At 41.3% G+C, this 17,329-nt stretch overlaps 1 protein-coding gene and 2 long non-coding RNA genes across 10 annotated transcripts in view; 1 reads left to right on the top strand and 2 right to left on the bottom strand.

The window, feature by feature from the left end:
- The window catches only part of LOC135097083 (uncharacterized), a 43,223-nt gene extending 41,278 nt beyond the window's left edge, over positions 1 to 1,945 (top strand). For both annotated transcript variants that reach the window (XR_010265369.1, XR_010265368.1), the window contains one exon: positions 1,086 to 1,945. This is a non-coding gene — a long non-coding RNA (uncharacterized LOC135097083). The remainder of the gene's footprint in view (positions 1 to 1,085) is intronic.
- LOC135097084 (uncharacterized) lies at positions 1,632 to 8,875 on the bottom strand. Its single transcript, XR_010265370.1, has 5 exons — positions 8,084 to 8,875; positions 7,608 to 7,724; positions 4,660 to 5,135; positions 3,320 to 3,593; positions 1,632 to 2,390 (listed from the first exon to the last, which is right to left on the bottom strand). It is a non-coding gene; the product is annotated as an uncharacterized LOC135097084 (long non-coding RNA).
- Positions 8,876 to 13,041: 4,166 nt separating this feature from the next.
- LOC135097080 (uncharacterized) overlaps positions 13,042 to 17,329 on the bottom strand; it is a 46,118-nt gene continuing 41,830 nt past the window's right edge. For 4 of the 7 annotated variants that reach the window (XM_063998846.1, XM_063998847.1, XM_063998848.1 and 1 more), the window contains 3 exons: positions 14,236 to 14,365; positions 13,759 to 13,899; positions 13,042 to 13,182 (listed from right to left, as the gene is read on the bottom strand). In XM_063998846.1, coding sequence (XP_063854916.1) covers positions 13,865 to 13,899; positions 14,236 to 14,365 — 165 coding nt within the window. In that variant the 3' untranslated portion in view covers positions 13,042 to 13,182; positions 13,759 to 13,864. Of the gene's footprint in view, positions 13,183 to 13,758; positions 13,900 to 14,235; positions 14,378 to 17,329 lie in introns of those variants that run through there. The other 3 variants (XM_063998849.1, XM_063998850.1, XM_063998851.1) reach the window with 3 other exon arrangements.

The following is a 17,329-nucleotide window of genomic DNA, read 5'->3' as shown; positions in this document are numbered from 1 at the left end:
TGAACATCCACTCTTCTTTATTGTCTTCCTATGCCCCTTCATGTCTCTTTCTCTCCCTCTTTCATCTGTGGTAACAGGTCGTTTCTGTCTATTCTTTCTATATTGTTTACTAATTTGTACATTATTAGGTCTCCTCTTTCTCTTTCATGCAGTTTTTTTTTTTTTTTATGCAAGAGGGAAACTGGCCAAGGGCAGCAAAAATCCAATAAAGAAAAAAGCCCACTGAGGTGCTGATCCCCAAACACTGTCCAAAGCAGTAGTCAGAAACTGAAGGATAAATGTCTTGAAACCTCCCTCTTGAAGGAATTAAAGTCATAGGAAGGTGGAAATACAGAAGCAGGTAGGGAGTTCCAGAGTTTGCCAGAGAAAGGGATGAATGACTGAGAATACTGGTTAACTCTTGTATTAGAGAGGTGGACACAATAGAGGTGAGAGAAAGAAGAAAGTCTTGTGCAGTGAGGCCACGGGAGGAGGGGAGGTATGCAGTTAGTAAGATCAGAAGAGCAGTTAGCATGAAAATAGTGGTAGAAGACAGCTAGAGATGCAACATTGTGGTGATGAGAGAGAGGCTGAAGACAGTCAGTTAGAGGAGAGGAGTTGATGAGACAAAAAGCTTTTAATTCCACCCTGTCTAGAAGAGCAGTACGAGTGGAACCGCCCCAGGCATGTGGAGCATACTCCACACATGGATGGATAAGGCCCTTGTACAGAGTTAGCAGCTGGGGGATGGTGAGAAAAACTGGAAGAGATGTTTCAGAATGCCTAACTTCGTAGAAGCTGTTTTAGCAAATGAGATGAGATGTGAAGTTTCCAGTTTAGATTATATTGGGGTTTAGTAGGGTGATCCATAACTGTTCCTTTCCACTGGGAAGGGGTGACAAGACTAAGAGTGTAAATGTGTGTGTGTGTGGTGCTTTGTCTGGACTACCCTGTGTGGGATTGCCAGCCAGGTATAGAGATAAATAGGTGGTGTCTTTGATATTAGGAAATATAGTACGACTACATGTAATACTGCTTTACTCATCATGTATAGAATCTGTTGATGGTTCTCTAGAGTGTATCACTAAGAACTGATTTCCTTCCAGGATTGACACAGAAGAGTGAAGGACTGCCTGCTGCCTTGATGCAAGAAAGTTTAGGCTGCCATCTCACTCCTGCATTGACAGCTGATTTGTGCTGAAGCCCACCAGTCCAGTCAAGCCAGGAGGGACCAGGTGATCAGTGCTGAGGAGTGGAGAGTGGGCTGGCAGGAATTAGAAGCTTTAAGAGGTTCTGAAGAAGAGATGAAGTGGAAGATGAACCTGGGGGCTGTCAGCTTTGTGGAATCCTGGTAAAATTGGAGGATGAACTCCGCTGCCTGTCAAATCTGTCCTGAAGTGAAGTGCTCTGACTGAATTGGGCCTTCCGTCATCACAGTTGAAGAGAACCCAGCTCTGTCTGAACCCTGCCTGTCAGTTGCTAAACATTGCAGAAGATGGAGCCGTGGGTGAACCAAAGCCATACGTGAACCCGGCAAGAAAGTGGTGTTGCTGTCCTGAGGCTCAGGAGCACCAATTCACTGTCCACCCTCCTTCATCATGGAAAGATGTGTGTGAACAAAGAAATTACTTGATGAAAAATAAAACTCACTGTAATTTGTCAAATTTAATAATTGTATTGTGAAAAAAAAATTAAATTTGCTTAATAATTATAACTCAATGTAATCTGCCTTATAATTGTTAGCTAGCTTTGTAAAAAAAAATTATTTATAGAGATCAATATCCCTGTAGTGAAGGAGGAAGGACTCAGAAAGGAGTCCTTCCTCCCTCCTTCACTACAAAATACTAAGTTTAAGGCTTCACTACAAAATACTAAGTTTAAGGTGCGATTTGTACATAGAGGCACCGTCCCTCCCTGCATTCAGGGAGGGTCAATCTACAGGGAAATCCAGGAGCCTCTATGTGCAAATCACACCTTAAACTTAATTTAAAAAAAAAAATTGAGTCCTTCCTCCTTCACTACAGGGATATTGAGTCCTTCCTCCTTCACTACAGGGATATTGAGTCCTTCCTCCTTCACTACAGGGATAATCATCTGTACGAGTATTTGCTTTCTTTTTACACATTTTTTTTTTTACAAATTTCAAGATAATTTAAGACAATATTTAAAGTAATAATTATACAATACTACCTTGTTTGTTTGTCAAGAACATCCTTCACATTTCAAGATGGTGAAGACAAGATAGTATATACAATACTATTTAAACTGAAGACAAACAAATTGCACTGAAGCCAACAAAGACAAGGCATTGTGGGGAAGACATCAGAGACAAGCTGTGTCTATGGTCCTCCCAGGCAAGGCAGCAGATGATGACAGCTGTCAGGGGAGGCTGGGCTGCTGGGGTGGGCTTCCTGCAAAATTAGGACAAATCTTAGATGCAAGGATACATAGAACAGTTGGTGGTATTTGGTGATGCATGAAGGAGGAGATAAACATGCAGATATAGAAGAGAGAGAAACAGGCAGATATAGAAGAGAGAGAGAGAGAGAGAGAGAGAGAGAGAGAGAGAGAGAGAGAGAGAGAGAGAGAGAGAGAGAGAGAGAGAGAGAGAGAGAGAGAGAGAGAGAGAGAAACTTGTACAGTCTGAAGGTACTAGAGGGAAACTGAAGGACAGCTCAAACAATGAGTGGACGGGCATGGTAGGAGCTTTGCAGTCAGGGGAAGCTGACCTCACTGTCTCTGAATTGTCCATCACTGAAGAGAGGCTGAAAGTTGTTACCTACACCCAGCCTATATATATACACAAGTGATGATCAAATAATGATTTAAGGATAGTGAACAAAGCACTCCCTTAACAGATTAACTTGGATCAGCAAAATGTTTACAATATGAAATGTCAAATGATTTGATTGATATATCTATATACCACATTGGCAACCCCATACAGGGTGGCCCAGACAATGCACCATATATTCACACATACAACATTCACAGTTAACCCAAATAATAATGTATTTACATACCAGGCCAAACAATCCCCCACAGGACACCCCAGACAAACCACCACACATTCACACTCTCAGCTCCACTAATAACTTATTTTTCTGTATATATCAGGCTGGCAATCACACACAAGATGGCCCAAACAAGGCACCACACACACATCCTTCACACTCTTAATACCTGTCAACCCCTAATGGAAAGGGACAGTCTTATGGCCCACCACACCACACTACGAGTACACCTCAGGAGCCCAGGCACAGCATTCACTTAACAAAAAATCACATTAACACTCACTCCCCACAAAACAAATTAACACAAAATCAGATTAAACACTCACCCCAATGTGATGTTCACAAGGCAAGTCCTCCTCTCATAGCTATAAACTGTTTGTGGCCACCTATGAGGATCTTGACAAGATGCTACTAGCCTACACAACCCCAATGGACACAGCTCTGTACTGGTGCATCCTGACTAACATGATAGGTTTGGCTAGCATCCTCTTCTTTGCTGACCAACTCCAGAGGTGCTACATACCCATGGGGGAGAAGCCTGTCAGCATGGGAGTTGCTGGCTGGTACGTGTTGTCAGCTCTCCTACAGCAAAGTGAGGACCTGTTGGGGTGTGGGACTGGTCAGTTCAATGGTGGTAGTGTTTAGTGTTTGGTAAAATGGCTGGTACATGTTATCAGGTCTCCTACAGCAAGGTGAGGACCTGAAAGGGTGAGACTGTTAGTTGAATGCAAGGACTGGTTAGCTGCAGGATAGCAATATTTAGTGTCCGGTTAGTTAGCTAGTACACCTGTCAAAATATTTTTTGTTACTCTAGGTTCTGAAATTGACCGCAACAAACACTGGCACAGCAGCTGTGATGACTTGTAGAGGTTGGTACGTCTTCCTGTCCCCCCCCCTCTCCATTCTTCTCCCTCGTAAACATCCCATACTATTATCACTTTAGTGTAGTTCATTCTGTAGAGCAAATAATGGTTCATGGAGTGCATTTTCCACATCATACCAGTCACAAATTCCCCAGTAACTAGCAACTTGGCACAGCAGGGTTACCAACTTTGCACCATACAGCATGAGTTATACCAGAAATCATTGTGTGATGTGTCATACTGTAACACACCATAAAGGTGACAACATTTTTTTGATGGGTGTACATGTGTATATGGGTGGGACTGTTAGATGAATACAAGGGTAGTGGTGTTTAATGTTTGATAAGATGGGAATACAGGAAGACAATCATTAAAGGATAGATTTAAAATTGGTAAACTTCACATGACATCTGATGTATTTCCATAATTGTGTTGATATTAACTTCAATTGGTTCTGGCATGAGCAATGCAAGCAAGTGGTGTTGATACAACTGTTATGGATATCGTAAGTAATGTATTTAATTTTGTTATCAGTAGTTCTCATGATGAAGGTATCAACAGTTTTCTTAGTAAGATATAATGTTTAAATCTTTCAGAAATGGTGAGAAAATTTTTAAATTGCATTTTTATCTCTGAAACATTTTAAAATGGTCTTTTCAACACTTGAATTTAAAATTATCTACTTTTGTCCCTTTCAAAGATTTAAATTGCTTTTGCATCATTTTCCAGGTTTTAAAATTGCTTTTTTTATAGCATCTTCCCCCCCTCCTCCTCCTCCTCCTTCTGCAGGCTCCAACACCTACCCAATCAGCAGTGCAGCATAGGTCACCTACAGGGTTGGCTGTGGTGTGTCCCTCATTGTGTACACATCATACTCTGCCACACTGGTCTCACACCTGGCAGTGGAGCAGTCTGTGACTCTGCCCTTCAGCAACCTGCAGGAGCTGTCTAGGCAGTCAGGCTGGGATGCTGGATGCAACAACAATGACCTCTTCAAAGTGACAGCCTCAGTGGCTCCTTGGTTTTTTGCTCCCTGTGCTGATATACCATCCACACTTCAGAGAGAGAGAGAGAGAGAGAGAGAGAGAGAGAGAGAGAGAGAGAGAGAGAGAGAGAGAGAGAGAGAGAGAGAGAGAGAGAGAGAGAGAGAGAGAGAGAGAGAGAGAGAGAGAGAGAGAGAGAGAGAGAGAGAGAGAGAGGGGGGGGAGGGGGCAGGCAGGCAGGCAGGCAGGCAGGCAGGCAGGCAGGCAGGCAGGCAGGCCTTACATAATTAAGCATTCTGTAAGTGAAAGAAACTCAAATTAATCAGTAAACACTAATTTTCTATGAACTTTTTAACATTTTTTATCATTATTAATACAGCTGCTTTTGTTTCATTTACACTAAATAAATATGCTCTTTTCTCTAGATTATATTATATATATTAAAAAATTGAATGGAATATAGATACATAAAAACATTAATATAAATATCTCAGGCTGGCCATGGGCCTCCACTGACCTCAAGGTGGTGTGTCACACCAACACTTTTTCCGTCAACTTTTTCCATCGTTTTTCTGAAAATCGTGGATATCTTGGCTGCGGCCTGTCACACACAAATGGTGTTTCATCTGAAACTTTCCGTTGGCACAGCCCAAGGAGTGCAAACAAACATGGAGTCCACACTGCAGCAAAGATACGCTACTCTGAAACTAATACTGTTTACTGTGAGACACAGTATTGGAGGGTACAGGTGACAGTGTTGTGAGCCGCTCTTTTCAGGCCTTTCTTCATACAAGATTCATCCTTGTGGTCCCAGAGGCACTTATGGCTCCTTATGCTTTCCACAAGGATCTCCTCTGAACGGCGTGTCCAACTTGGATGTGGTTTTCCTTCCATGACGAAGCGTAGAGGTGGTAATAACGTTCTGTGAGACAGGTTGAAGCCACACAGAAAGTCTTGGTCTTGGTCTTGGAAATATAAACAAAGGCGGAAATTTGCAGGAGGAAACAATCCTGATCGTCTGACAAATTCATGCGATAAGTTCATGTGGAACGATGAAAAACTGACGGAAAAAGTGCTAGTATGACACCACCTTAAATCCACCCCTGGATTTGTGAGTTAATTTTTTTTTCTTTTTTTTTCTTACTTGAGGGGCATTGGCTTTGGGAAGGAAAAAAAAAAGACCCACTTAGGTGCCATTCCCTTAAGACCAAAAGGATCATCCAAAATTGGAGGGTAAGTGCCTTGAAACTTTCCTCTTGAAAGAGTTCTAGTCATAAGAAGGAGGAAATATAGAAGTAGGCAGAGTGTCCCAGAGTCTACCAAAAACTAACTGACTGTTAGGCTAAACTGTGTAAAATACTGATGTGACTACCGTCCTCTTTTTCTGTTTTTGCTGCTTCTCTGGAGTGAGGGGCTGGCAACATGCACAAGTCTTCTTTGGTTGTGTCTGTCCCTTGCATCTTCTTCTGTGACTCCCATCCTTAGCAGCTCTAGCACAATTCCATCCTTCCATCTCACTCACTCTTTACCTTGATCTTCCTTCAACTGGCTTTCTCCAGGCCCTTTTAATTAGTCCTTTATCAAGATTGCCTCCAATAACCACCTAGGATGTGAACAATCTCATATCACCACATCAGTCTGGCTAGATTATAACGTGCCTTCTCTTCTTCCCTGGGAGCAGCAAACCTGTGTGGGCTCCCAGACAGGTGAGTGCCGTGTGCTGAGAGAGGCATGGCAGAAAGTGGTGCTGAGGTCCCCAGATAACTTAGTGAACTCCTACACTGAGGGACTGGAGAAGGTCTTGAATGGTAAGTCCTTCACAGCTCCCACAGTGAGGGACTGGAGAAGGTCTTGAATGGTAAGTCCTTCACAGCTCCCACAGTGAGGGACTGGAGAAGGTCTTGAATGGTAAGTCCTTCACAGCTCCCACAGTGAGGGACTGGAGAAGGTCTTGAATGGTAAGTCCTTCACAGCTCCCACAGTGAGGGACTGGAGAAGCAACTCCCACGTTGGTGTCAGGAAAATCTTCACTATGTCATGGTCTCTTCATCTCCCTTTTTTTGTCTTTTTGATGTTTTGGTGTATTTTTCAAGATTTTAGTATTTTTTTATATTCTAATTGTTTCTCATGAAATATTCATCTCTCTTTGTGTCTTTTTGATGCTTTGGATACATCTGTTGATGATTTGAGTGTGTTTTTCAGTGTTTTTCATTATTTCTCTTGTTTTGGAATGCTTTGGGAATTTTTTGGTCTGGTTTTGTTAATCCTTAAATCCCTTAAGATGAAGCAATGTTGAACAAAATTCCTTTACAGGTCATTAAAAAGCATCAATTAGTTCTCCTCATAGTGAGAAAGATGCAAACTTGAAATTGTCATATAAACATTTGCTTCATATCTTGCCTCTGATAAATGAAAACAACTAATTCTTCCACCAGGTAAAATAAATTAGCCAGATTCATTCTTCATTTAGATAAAACCACAAACATTCCTCAATTTAGCATAACCACCACCAGTATCTCACTGTTAGCTAATCCCACACTCCCTACATGCTTCTGTACCTCCTCCTTCCTATGATGCAAATTCTTTCAAGAGGGAGGTTTCAAGACACATCTTCCAATTCTGGATGATCTTTTTGAATTTTCTTTTGGGACTGGCAGTTCAGTGGGTCTTGTTTTCTTTTCTTTTGCTCTTTTTGTTGTCCTTGGCCAGTCCTCCTGTTACATTAAAAAAAAGAGAAAATAAATACGTCAAACAAATAAAAAACTCACCTGGCAGGTAAATACATGTTCATAGGTATGGATGTCATTTGTGGTCTTCCTATTGCAGACTCCTCCAGAATCAAGGAACTGCCAGTCCAATACATCACAGGAGGCAATGCTATTGGGCTGCAAAAAAAATTCACCCTTAGGAAGTTATTTGACCACAGGTGTGTGTGCACGTGTGTGTATGTGTGTGAATTAAGATTGAGAAGACAGAAAGTGGATGGAGGGATGGAACTGCAAAGGATGGGAGTCAGAAAGGAAGGTGCAAGAGACAGATACAATGACACAATATTCCTTTTTAATCTTCCCTATAAAATTTAATCTCCTTATAAAATCCTGATGTGCCTTTATTTCCATACAGCCTGCATTTTACTGCTATATTATTACACAACATAAAAGCATAATGATATACTTCAGTGACACAATTCCTTTTCAATCTTCTGTACCAGACCTTCTCTCCCTACAAACCCCCATACACTCACCTTACTTATTCTTCCTACAGCCTTCAGAAGATGCAGGAGTCAAGCCTGATGAACAAGCTGAGGTCCAATTGGCTATCAGCAGGAACTTCAATGTGTGGCAGGAAGACTAAATTCACAGCCAGCCTCTCTGATGTGGCTGCAATCTTCATCCTCTTGATGGGTGGTGCAGCATTTAGCTGTCTGCTGCTGCTGCTGCTGCTGCTGCTGCTGCTGGAGTATGCAGTGGATAATGATGCATGTGTAAAACCATGGCCCATATTCTGAAGCACTCTGCTCTCTCACTATGACCATTTTCAGAGTCCACATAGATGATTAGCTGGGTTCTCAAGAAAGATTTCTCCTGTTGATAAATTTGAAATCTTGTTAATTTGGCATTAGACCTGCATAAGTACCTCAACACACATGTAACTTCATCCAGAGCCTTTTAAAAGCAGTGGAAGTGAGGTTTAGTAGTGTTTCAGAACATTACCCAACATACCTAAAACTCAAAAGCATATGAACCGAGTGACAATCTCACACAAGGAGGCCAAGGCAAAGTGCATAACATAACTTAAGAATTGAAAGTCTCATATATCCTGCCATGTACATAAGAGTATAATGGAAGCTGCAAGACTACACAAGGCAGGCAGTCCCTCTATAAAGCATATTAACCACACTTACAGATACATGCAAGACAAAAGGTGGCAGACAATAAGTTCTTGGGGTTTGCTGACCTGAAGGAACTGCAGAAAATAACAAGAAACAAGACACCTACACTTTTTTTTTTCTGTACGAGGGACACTGGCCAGGGGCAAAAAAAAAAAAAAAAAAAAGTGTCCGAAGCAGTAGTCAAAAATTGAAGGATAAGTGTCTTGAAACCCCTCTATTGAAGGAGTTCAAGTCATAGGAAAATGGAAATACAGAAGCAGGCAGGGAGTTCCAGTTTACCAGAGAAAGGGATGAATGATTGAGAATACTGGTTAACATTTGCATTAGAAAGGTGGACAGAACAGGATTGAGAGAAAGAAGAAAGTCTTGTGCAGCGAGGCCACAGGAGGAGGGAAGGCATGCAGTTAGCAAGATCAGAAGAGCAGTTAGTATGAAAATAGTGGTAGAAGACAGCTAGAGATGCAACATTGCACTGATGAGAGAGAGGCTGAAGACAGTCAGTTAGAGGAGAGAAGTTGATGAGACAAAAAGCTTTTGATTCCACCCTGTCTAAAAGAGCAGTATGAGTGGGACCCCCCCCCCCCCCAGACATGTGAAGTATACTCCATACATGGACGGATAAGGCCCTTGTACAGAGGTAGCAGCTGGGGGGGTGAGAAAAACTGGCGGAGACATTTCAGAACACGTAACTTCATAGAAGCTGTTTTAGCTAGAGATGAGATGTGAAGTTTCCAGTTCAGATTATACGTAAAGGACAGACTGAGGATGTTCAGTGTAAAAGAGGGGGACAGTTGAGTGTCACTGAAGAAGGGATAGTTGTCTGGAAGGTTGTGTTGAGTTGATAGATAGAGGAATTGAGTTTTTGAGGCATTGAATAATATCAAATTTGCTCTGCCCCAATCAGAAATTTTAGAAAGCTCAGAAGTCAGGCATTCTGTGGCTTCCCTGAATGAAATGTTTACTTCCTGAAGTGTTGGACGTCTATGAAAAGATGTGGAAAAGTGCAGGGTGGTATCATCAGCATAGGAGTGGACAGGACAAGAAGCCTGGTTTAGAAAGTCATTGATGGATAATAAAAAGAGAGTGGGTGACAGGACAGAACCCTGTTAATAGATTTAGGAGAAGGAATGGCCTAAGTTAATGCTTAAGAAGTTTTGAAAAAGGAAAAAAGGTGACTGGGACGTGAGATGTGAATGCAAGTGAATGGCAACGTGGGGAAAAAAATATAAAATACCGTGAGCTGCTCTTTGCAAACACTTTAAAAAAGAAAAAAAATTATTTACCATTCTACTGGAAAAGAAAATACAAGACTATAAAAGAATGACTGATTACATGGCAGTGTGTGTGTGTGTGTGTGTGTGTGTGTGTGTGTGTGTGTGTGTGTGTGTGTGTGTGTGTGTGTGTGTGTGTGTGTGTGTGTGTGTGTGTGTGTGTGTGTGTGTGTGTGTCTGTCTGTCTGTCTGTCTGTCTGTCTGTCTGTCTGTCTGTCTGTCTGTCTGTCTGTCTGTCTGTCTGTGCGTGCGTGCGTGCGTGCGTGTGTGCATGCGTGCGTGCATGCGTGCCTGCGTGTGTGTGTGTAAATTTCCTAAAAGAATACTTGGGATGATAAAAAAAAATAAATAAATAAAAAAATAAATAAATATATAAATGAATATAAATGAATAAATAAATAAATAAATAAGTGAATAAAATAAATAAATAAATAAATAAATAAAATAAATGAATAAACAAATAAAAAATTAAACAACACATGAAATGGTACATTTGTCTATGCATGAGTCTCATTAGCACTGCCACACTTACAGATTAGGGCATCCAAGGTGGCTTCCACATTTTGTGTTGCCTCTGAGATTTGATGCAGGTCTGTTGAGGGTTCCACAATGTGCTGTCTGCTGTACTTGCTCTTCTGAGTTGCACTGGCTGTGGGCAAAGGAGGACCAGTGAGTGGTAGTAGTCAGAGTTCTTATGACTGTCTTCTGGACAAAAGTGAGGCATGGAAAGGATTCCAAATACAATATTAGTTAATGTTTAAGTCTTTCTGTCCACCAGGCTAGCAATCCTACATAGGCAGCCTAAACAAAGCACTACGCACTCATACATACACACATCGTTCATGGTTTTAGTCCTACTGGCCCCTGCAAGAAAGAGATTGTCTCATGGACCACCCTGCTACACTCCAGACCCCAGGCATAATTAACACAGTTTGCCACATACTTCCACAGGAAGGCCCAACAGTATACACAGGTTTACCACCCCTGCCCCTTCATAATGAGACCATTCCCTGCTCTACACTCACTCCAATCCTTAAGCCACAACAGATGCAGGGTACTTTCTATGGACTGCGCTTCACGTTAACTGGGTTCACACAACAAAATCATCCTTTATTTCATCTCCCATCCCCACAGCTACTTCTTTACACCTCAGGTCTGTGTCTTCTAACCCATGAATACAGATGCTCCTCAACTTACAAAAACATCTGGAGATAGGAACAAGAATCCCTGGGACAAGAGTCCCCACACAAGTCCAAATTATGTTTGTCACTCCAGCACAGATTCAAATTCACCTAGTGCCATGTTTGAGCACTATCCATGCATAGCAAAGGAGAGAGACACCATGTTGTTCTCATTCAACTTCTGACCTGCTAACACCAGTTTGACTGTGCTCCAAGATTTGTTTGCATATTTTCCAACTTTCTGATTATTGATCATGGCTGGTGACAATCATAAGGCTAGTGATGATGTGAAAATGCTAAGTGTCAAGTCATCTCAATAGAAAGTAAGATGGTTTTAATAAAGAAACAATTGTGGAGAAAAAAATGGCAAACAGAGCCTGCACTCATGGTACACTAGTATTTGTACAATTTATCAATTTGTTTTATTACTACATACATAATATCTTTATCAGTGAGTACAATACAGTGATGTTTTAGCACAACCTCAATGTATGCACCAAAATTAATTTACAAAATAACTCCTTATGAACAAAACAATTATGAACAACCATCTGGAACCAAACTTGTTCATATGATGAGGGAACATCTGTATGTGTGTGTGTGTGTGTGTGTGTGTGTGTGTGTGTGTGTGTGTGTGTGTGTGTGTGTGTGTGTGTGTGTGTGTGTGTGTGTCTATATGTGTATATATATATATATATATATATATATATATATATATATATATATATATATATATATATATATATATATATATATATATATATATATATATATATATATATATATATATATATATATATATATTGTATAAAAAAATAACCCTTAATGCCAGATCCAACAGAGAATTCCAGATAGAAAAGCCAAATAATGGAGGATAAATGTCTTGAAACCCCATTTGAAAGAGTTCGTCATATGAAAGTTTGTGAGATTTTTTTTAGTCAATAAGGTGACGTGGGACAAAAGTTGTGAAGACTTACTTCCAACAAGCTCAGGTGAATATGAAATGACTTCCACAGGGATGGGAGCAAACATGGTACCTGGCATGCATCCAGGAACACCCATGCCTGCACTCACGTTGCCCTGTGCAGGTGGCAATTAGGGATATGAGCTGAATATTTCACAGACACATATTTAAATACTCTAAGTTACAACCAGCACTGTATGGTATACTTTAATCTGTCTCTGTCTACATCAACTTAACTTTCATTCCTTTGCTTTGCCTGCCATGTATCAGGTGCACAATACTCATATATGCCGGTGTTTTCTAACTGGTCCATTAACTCACCTTCTCAGAGTCTATACTGCTGTGTGCACCAAGATCATGTCATATAAAACAAAGATAAGTAACAATGAATGAAAAAAGAATAATGAAGAGAGAGAGAGAGAGAGAGAGAGAGAGAGAGAGAGAGAGAGAGAGAGAGAGAGAGAGAGAGAGAGAGAGAGAGAGAGAGAGAGAGAGAGAGAGAGAGAGAGAGAGAGATGGAATGGTATTCTACCATAAAAATAATTTTATGTACTAGAAATCATATCCTCACGCTCCTTCAGGGACTACCAGGGCACTAGAAGCTCAAGGCTAGACTCCCTACAAGCCTGAAGGGGATGAAAGAGGAGAAAAATGGAAGATGTAATGACTCACTGGGATTCTGAAAGAGGGGAGTGAGGAACAGGAGAGAGGAGAGAGGGGAGAGAGAGAGCAACTACCACACACCCCAACGACACCTGCACCCTCCCCCTCCCCCCTGGCACGTACCCCCATCACCCATGAACAAAACACAACACAATCTCACACACATCCTCTCGCACTCCTCAAGATACAAGAGCACATGACACTCCTCACCTTGTCCACTCCAGCACTTAGGAAGTAGTTGCCCTTTTTGTTCCACTTAAGGGCAAATACGGGACCCTTGTGCTGGCCGAAGTTGGAGGCTAGTCGGCCGTCTGTCATCCAAACTCTGGTGTAACCGTCGTAAGATCCTGTGATGAGCAAGGTGCCGTCACACTGCAAGGGAAGGGGAAAGGTGGTGTCAAGGTTAATGGGCTTTAGGCTGATTACATTCACTTCCAGTCTTCAGTGTTTTCTCAATCCTTCTCTAATTTGCTGAAAATCTTGCAAAACCTGACATCATCATCATCTTGTTTCCTTATTTTCCATTTTCTGTGGTATGCCTTGTCTAAAAGTTTGCATGGTGTGTGTGTGTGTGTGTGTGTGTGTGTGTGTGTGTGTGTGTGTGTGTGTGTGTGTGTGTGTGTGTGTGTGTGTATGAGTGTGTGTGATCTGTCTGGGCTACACTGAGTATGATTGATAAAGATACATTATTTTCCCTTACAGGTTTAGACATCTTGCGAGTCACTCCTACTTCTTGCAGTGGTAAACAATCACTTCTCTGATCCTCGTCCTTCTCTATTCTTCCTCCACACTTCATCTCCATGTCTTCCTCACTCTCCCCACTAACCTAACCACACACTGTCTTCAGATCTCACTCACTCTTCCCACACTAGTCTCCTTCCAACAACCTCCAACCCCAAATGACCTCAAAATTATCTAGCAATTTAGTACAGAAGGACAGACTCTTACATTCCAGTCTAAGGAAGTGACATCTTTGTTACTGGGAACCTCTCAGTGCCTCCTTTCTGAATGCAGTGCTGCAGAACAAGCTGGTTCAGGGAGGTGGTGCTGTCATTCATGTTTCAGATGCGGGCCATGCTGTCTCCTGACCTGTCGAGGAGTGAATGTGTGGAGTGAGATGAGATGGAGAAGGAGTGATAACGTGGGGTGAGCAAAGTGGATGCAAGATGGAGAGGAAGGATTGGTGATGTGGGGTGAGAGAAGGGAGTGAAGATACGATCATGAGCAATACGTATGTGTATGAATGAATGAACAAGTCTATATCTATTCGTATCTGCTAATTTGTGCTTTCTCAATGTGTTCATGTTTTCCAGAGAGTCACACCTGTTATATGTGTGGTGTGTGTGTGTGTGTGTGTGTGTGTGTGTGTGTGTGTGTGTGTGTGTGTGTGTGTGTGTGTGTGTGTGTGAGAGAGAGAGCACCCACCCTGAGGCAAGGTCAGTGGTTGGGTTCCAGGCACAGATGAACACCTCACTCTGGTGTCCCCGCAGGATGGTAGCCTTGTTGAGAGGGATCTCCACACTGTTGTCCACCTCCATGTTTTCACCCGTGGTGCCTGTCAGGGGAACTGTCACCTCATGTTAACTGAACTAGGTATTCAGGATTGTCTTCTTAGTGCTACCTGCCTTTGCCTAATGATAAATGAATGACTGAGAACTTCCTTTACTTCCAAGATTATTATTTCTATTTAATGTCTACTATTAATGTAACCTCATAATGCATTAGACAAAAACTGCATTTCATTCTCACTACTTCCCTTGCCTTATAAATGAATGGTTAAAAACTTCTATTGCTAGTTTAACCTCATGTTGCCTCTACTAAAAACTACACTTTCCTCTCAATATCACTCTTGCCTTATGCTAAAGAAATTATAATGAAAATTTGCTATAATGTTAAGACCACTACTGTTATTAATTCAACTGAGTGACCTGTGTACTATAGAGGCATTAATTCATCACTTCCTCCTCACTGTCACTCTTGCCTTAGACTAAACAGATCATTTGAAATATCCTCTACTACTAATGCAACTTTACACCGAGTGATGCACGAGTAAGTGAGCCTTTTTTTATTACCACTTTGTTGCCCTAGACCACAATGCCCTCTTACAGAAAAAGTAAATAAAAAATAAATAAATAAATAAACTAAATTCACAGCTAATATAACTTTATACTGAGTGACCCATGAACTACAGAGGCATGAATCAAAGACAGCCTCCTTATCATCACTCCTCCCTTATGCTAAGCCAGCGACAAGCAGAATATTGTGATGTCCACCCTCATCCCCATTGGTGCTGGGAATTCTCTGTCCTGACCACGGCACTGTGTGAGCAGTGTTGTCCCCACAGATGATGGGTGTGGTGTACCTGGCCTGGCTGTTCATGTTTGCCAGCCTCATCGCCATCACTGCCCTGGTTCCAGCGCATCCATGTGCCACACACTGAACACATCGACAACGATCAATTGTGTGTGTTTGTGTGTGTGTGTGTGTGTGTTCTTCAGCCTTAAGAGCCTGACTGGTACTGACAATATGGTTTCCTTGCTTCACTGGAGTTTCTATCAATAACTTTATGAGGCAGAGTTGAGGTAGTGAAATTGGTTTCCTTGCTTCCCTGGAGAATTCAGCAATTTTTTGAGGCATTGTTGAGGAGAACCTGCCACTGACTGCTACTGACACTGTGGTTTCTTTGCTTAATGTTTAGTATCACATATTCATCATTCTGCACTGGCATCTGACATTCTCAAAGGTGAAAGCAGACCTCAGGCCAAAAACGCAATCCAATGGAATAGCAGTAACAAGATGATTCGCTCCCTTCTGAATACTGATCCAGCCCAGCTTGTTCAGTAAAGCTAACCAAATATGAACTTAATCTCATCAAAGAAATAACAGGCATCTTGATACCATTTAAAGTAGCAACTCTAGTGTGTCAGGGAGAGAATGTTGTAATGTCAAGCACAGTAATTCCATGCATTTGTGGATTGAACGATGAGCTTGATCAAGTGTCACAGACATACAAGTCAAAGATTATTACTACTCTCAAAAGCTCAATCGAGAAAAGATTGAAGATCTATGAAGACACGGAGATGTTTGGGCTGGCTTCTTTCCTAGATCCATGCTTTAAGATGGACTGGAGCTTACCATAAGTCATGTTCATGAAATCCCTACTGAAGTCTACAGTAGATGAAATTATGCCTACTACCACTGAAGAAAACAGTTCCCTTCAAGAAAATAAGGAGGCCCCTACAAAGAAGTGCAAGGTGTTCAGATTCATGACACCATCAGCATCAACGAGCTCTTCCCACTGTATATTAACATCAACTGTATCACAAGTAGAATCCAACCTGAGTCAACCAAGAACAGAGGATGACAGTGATCCCCTTCTCTTCTGAGAACAGAATCAGTCAACACTGCCTCAACTAACTATACTGGCTCCAATATCTGTGCATCCCAGCTTCATCGGCTCCAGATCAGACACTTTTCTCCATTGCTGGGAAAGTCTTTTGTCCTGAACGATGCAGAATGACCGATGTTCGCTTTGAGGAGTTGATGTTTATCAAGTGCAATCAACATATAGTAAAGAAGACATTACATGAGAAATAACCTAGCCTATAAGAAATCATGTGTATAACAAGTTCTATATTTTTCAAAGAGAAATACTTTGTTTTCCTTATTGCTGTGAAAGTCTGTGATCATGATCTGAAATAAATTCATAGAAGTAATGTATTATGTACTGTATAGCAAAATCAAATAAAACCTCTTACACACAATGTATGTTTTTAATACCATTAGTTAGAAAGTGATTTAAGCGGTTATATTGCTATGCTCAAAAATGGAACAGTGCTCCTAAGAGATGTAGTTTGCTGCCTATTTAGGCATTGTACTTAATCACTGTTAATTATTATCTTTTTATAAATAATCACAGAGAAATGTGATTATAATCTAATCCTAATCATGCACAAAAAGAAAAAAATAACCACAATAAAAATAGCTAAAACTAATCATAATATAATCAATCAAAAAAGTATTCCAGACCATAATCAAAATAAAATCATAATAATTTATAATGATGCCCATGTCTGGTCAAGAACTTTTTTTTTTTTTTCTGTAAGGTGAGGATATACTAACTACCTCTTGGTGCCATGTAAGGTGCTCCCGAACATTTAGAGGCAGCCACCACTCTGTACAGTGAAACACATCCCGGAATCCCTCATCACTATCTTTTCAACACACAATCTTTTCATTGCCAATAATTATGCAGTATATTTTTCAACTAATTTCATTCCAGTGTAACCTTTGTACCAGTAATGGTAGCCTGTTTGGCCAAACACAGGCTAAACAGAGACCCAGCAGAACCAAACACAGGCCAAACAGACCCAGCAGAACCAAACACAGGCCAGACAGACCCAGCAGAACCAAACACAGGCCAAACAGACCCAGCAGAACCAAACACAGGCCAGACAGACCCAGCAGAACCAAACACAGGCCAAACAGACCCAGCAGAACCAAACACAGGCCAGACAGA

The sequence above is a fragment of the Scylla paramamosain genome, unplaced genomic scaffold (genome assembly GCF_035594125.1).
Source record: "Scylla paramamosain isolate STU-SP2022 unplaced genomic scaffold, ASM3559412v1 Contig11, whole genome shotgun sequence".
Classification (NCBI taxonomy): domain Eukaryota; kingdom Metazoa; phylum Arthropoda; class Malacostraca; order Decapoda; family Portunidae; genus Scylla; species Scylla paramamosain.
Note: the sequence above shows the minus strand (reverse complement) of the source record. Positions and strands in the feature narration are given on the sequence as shown.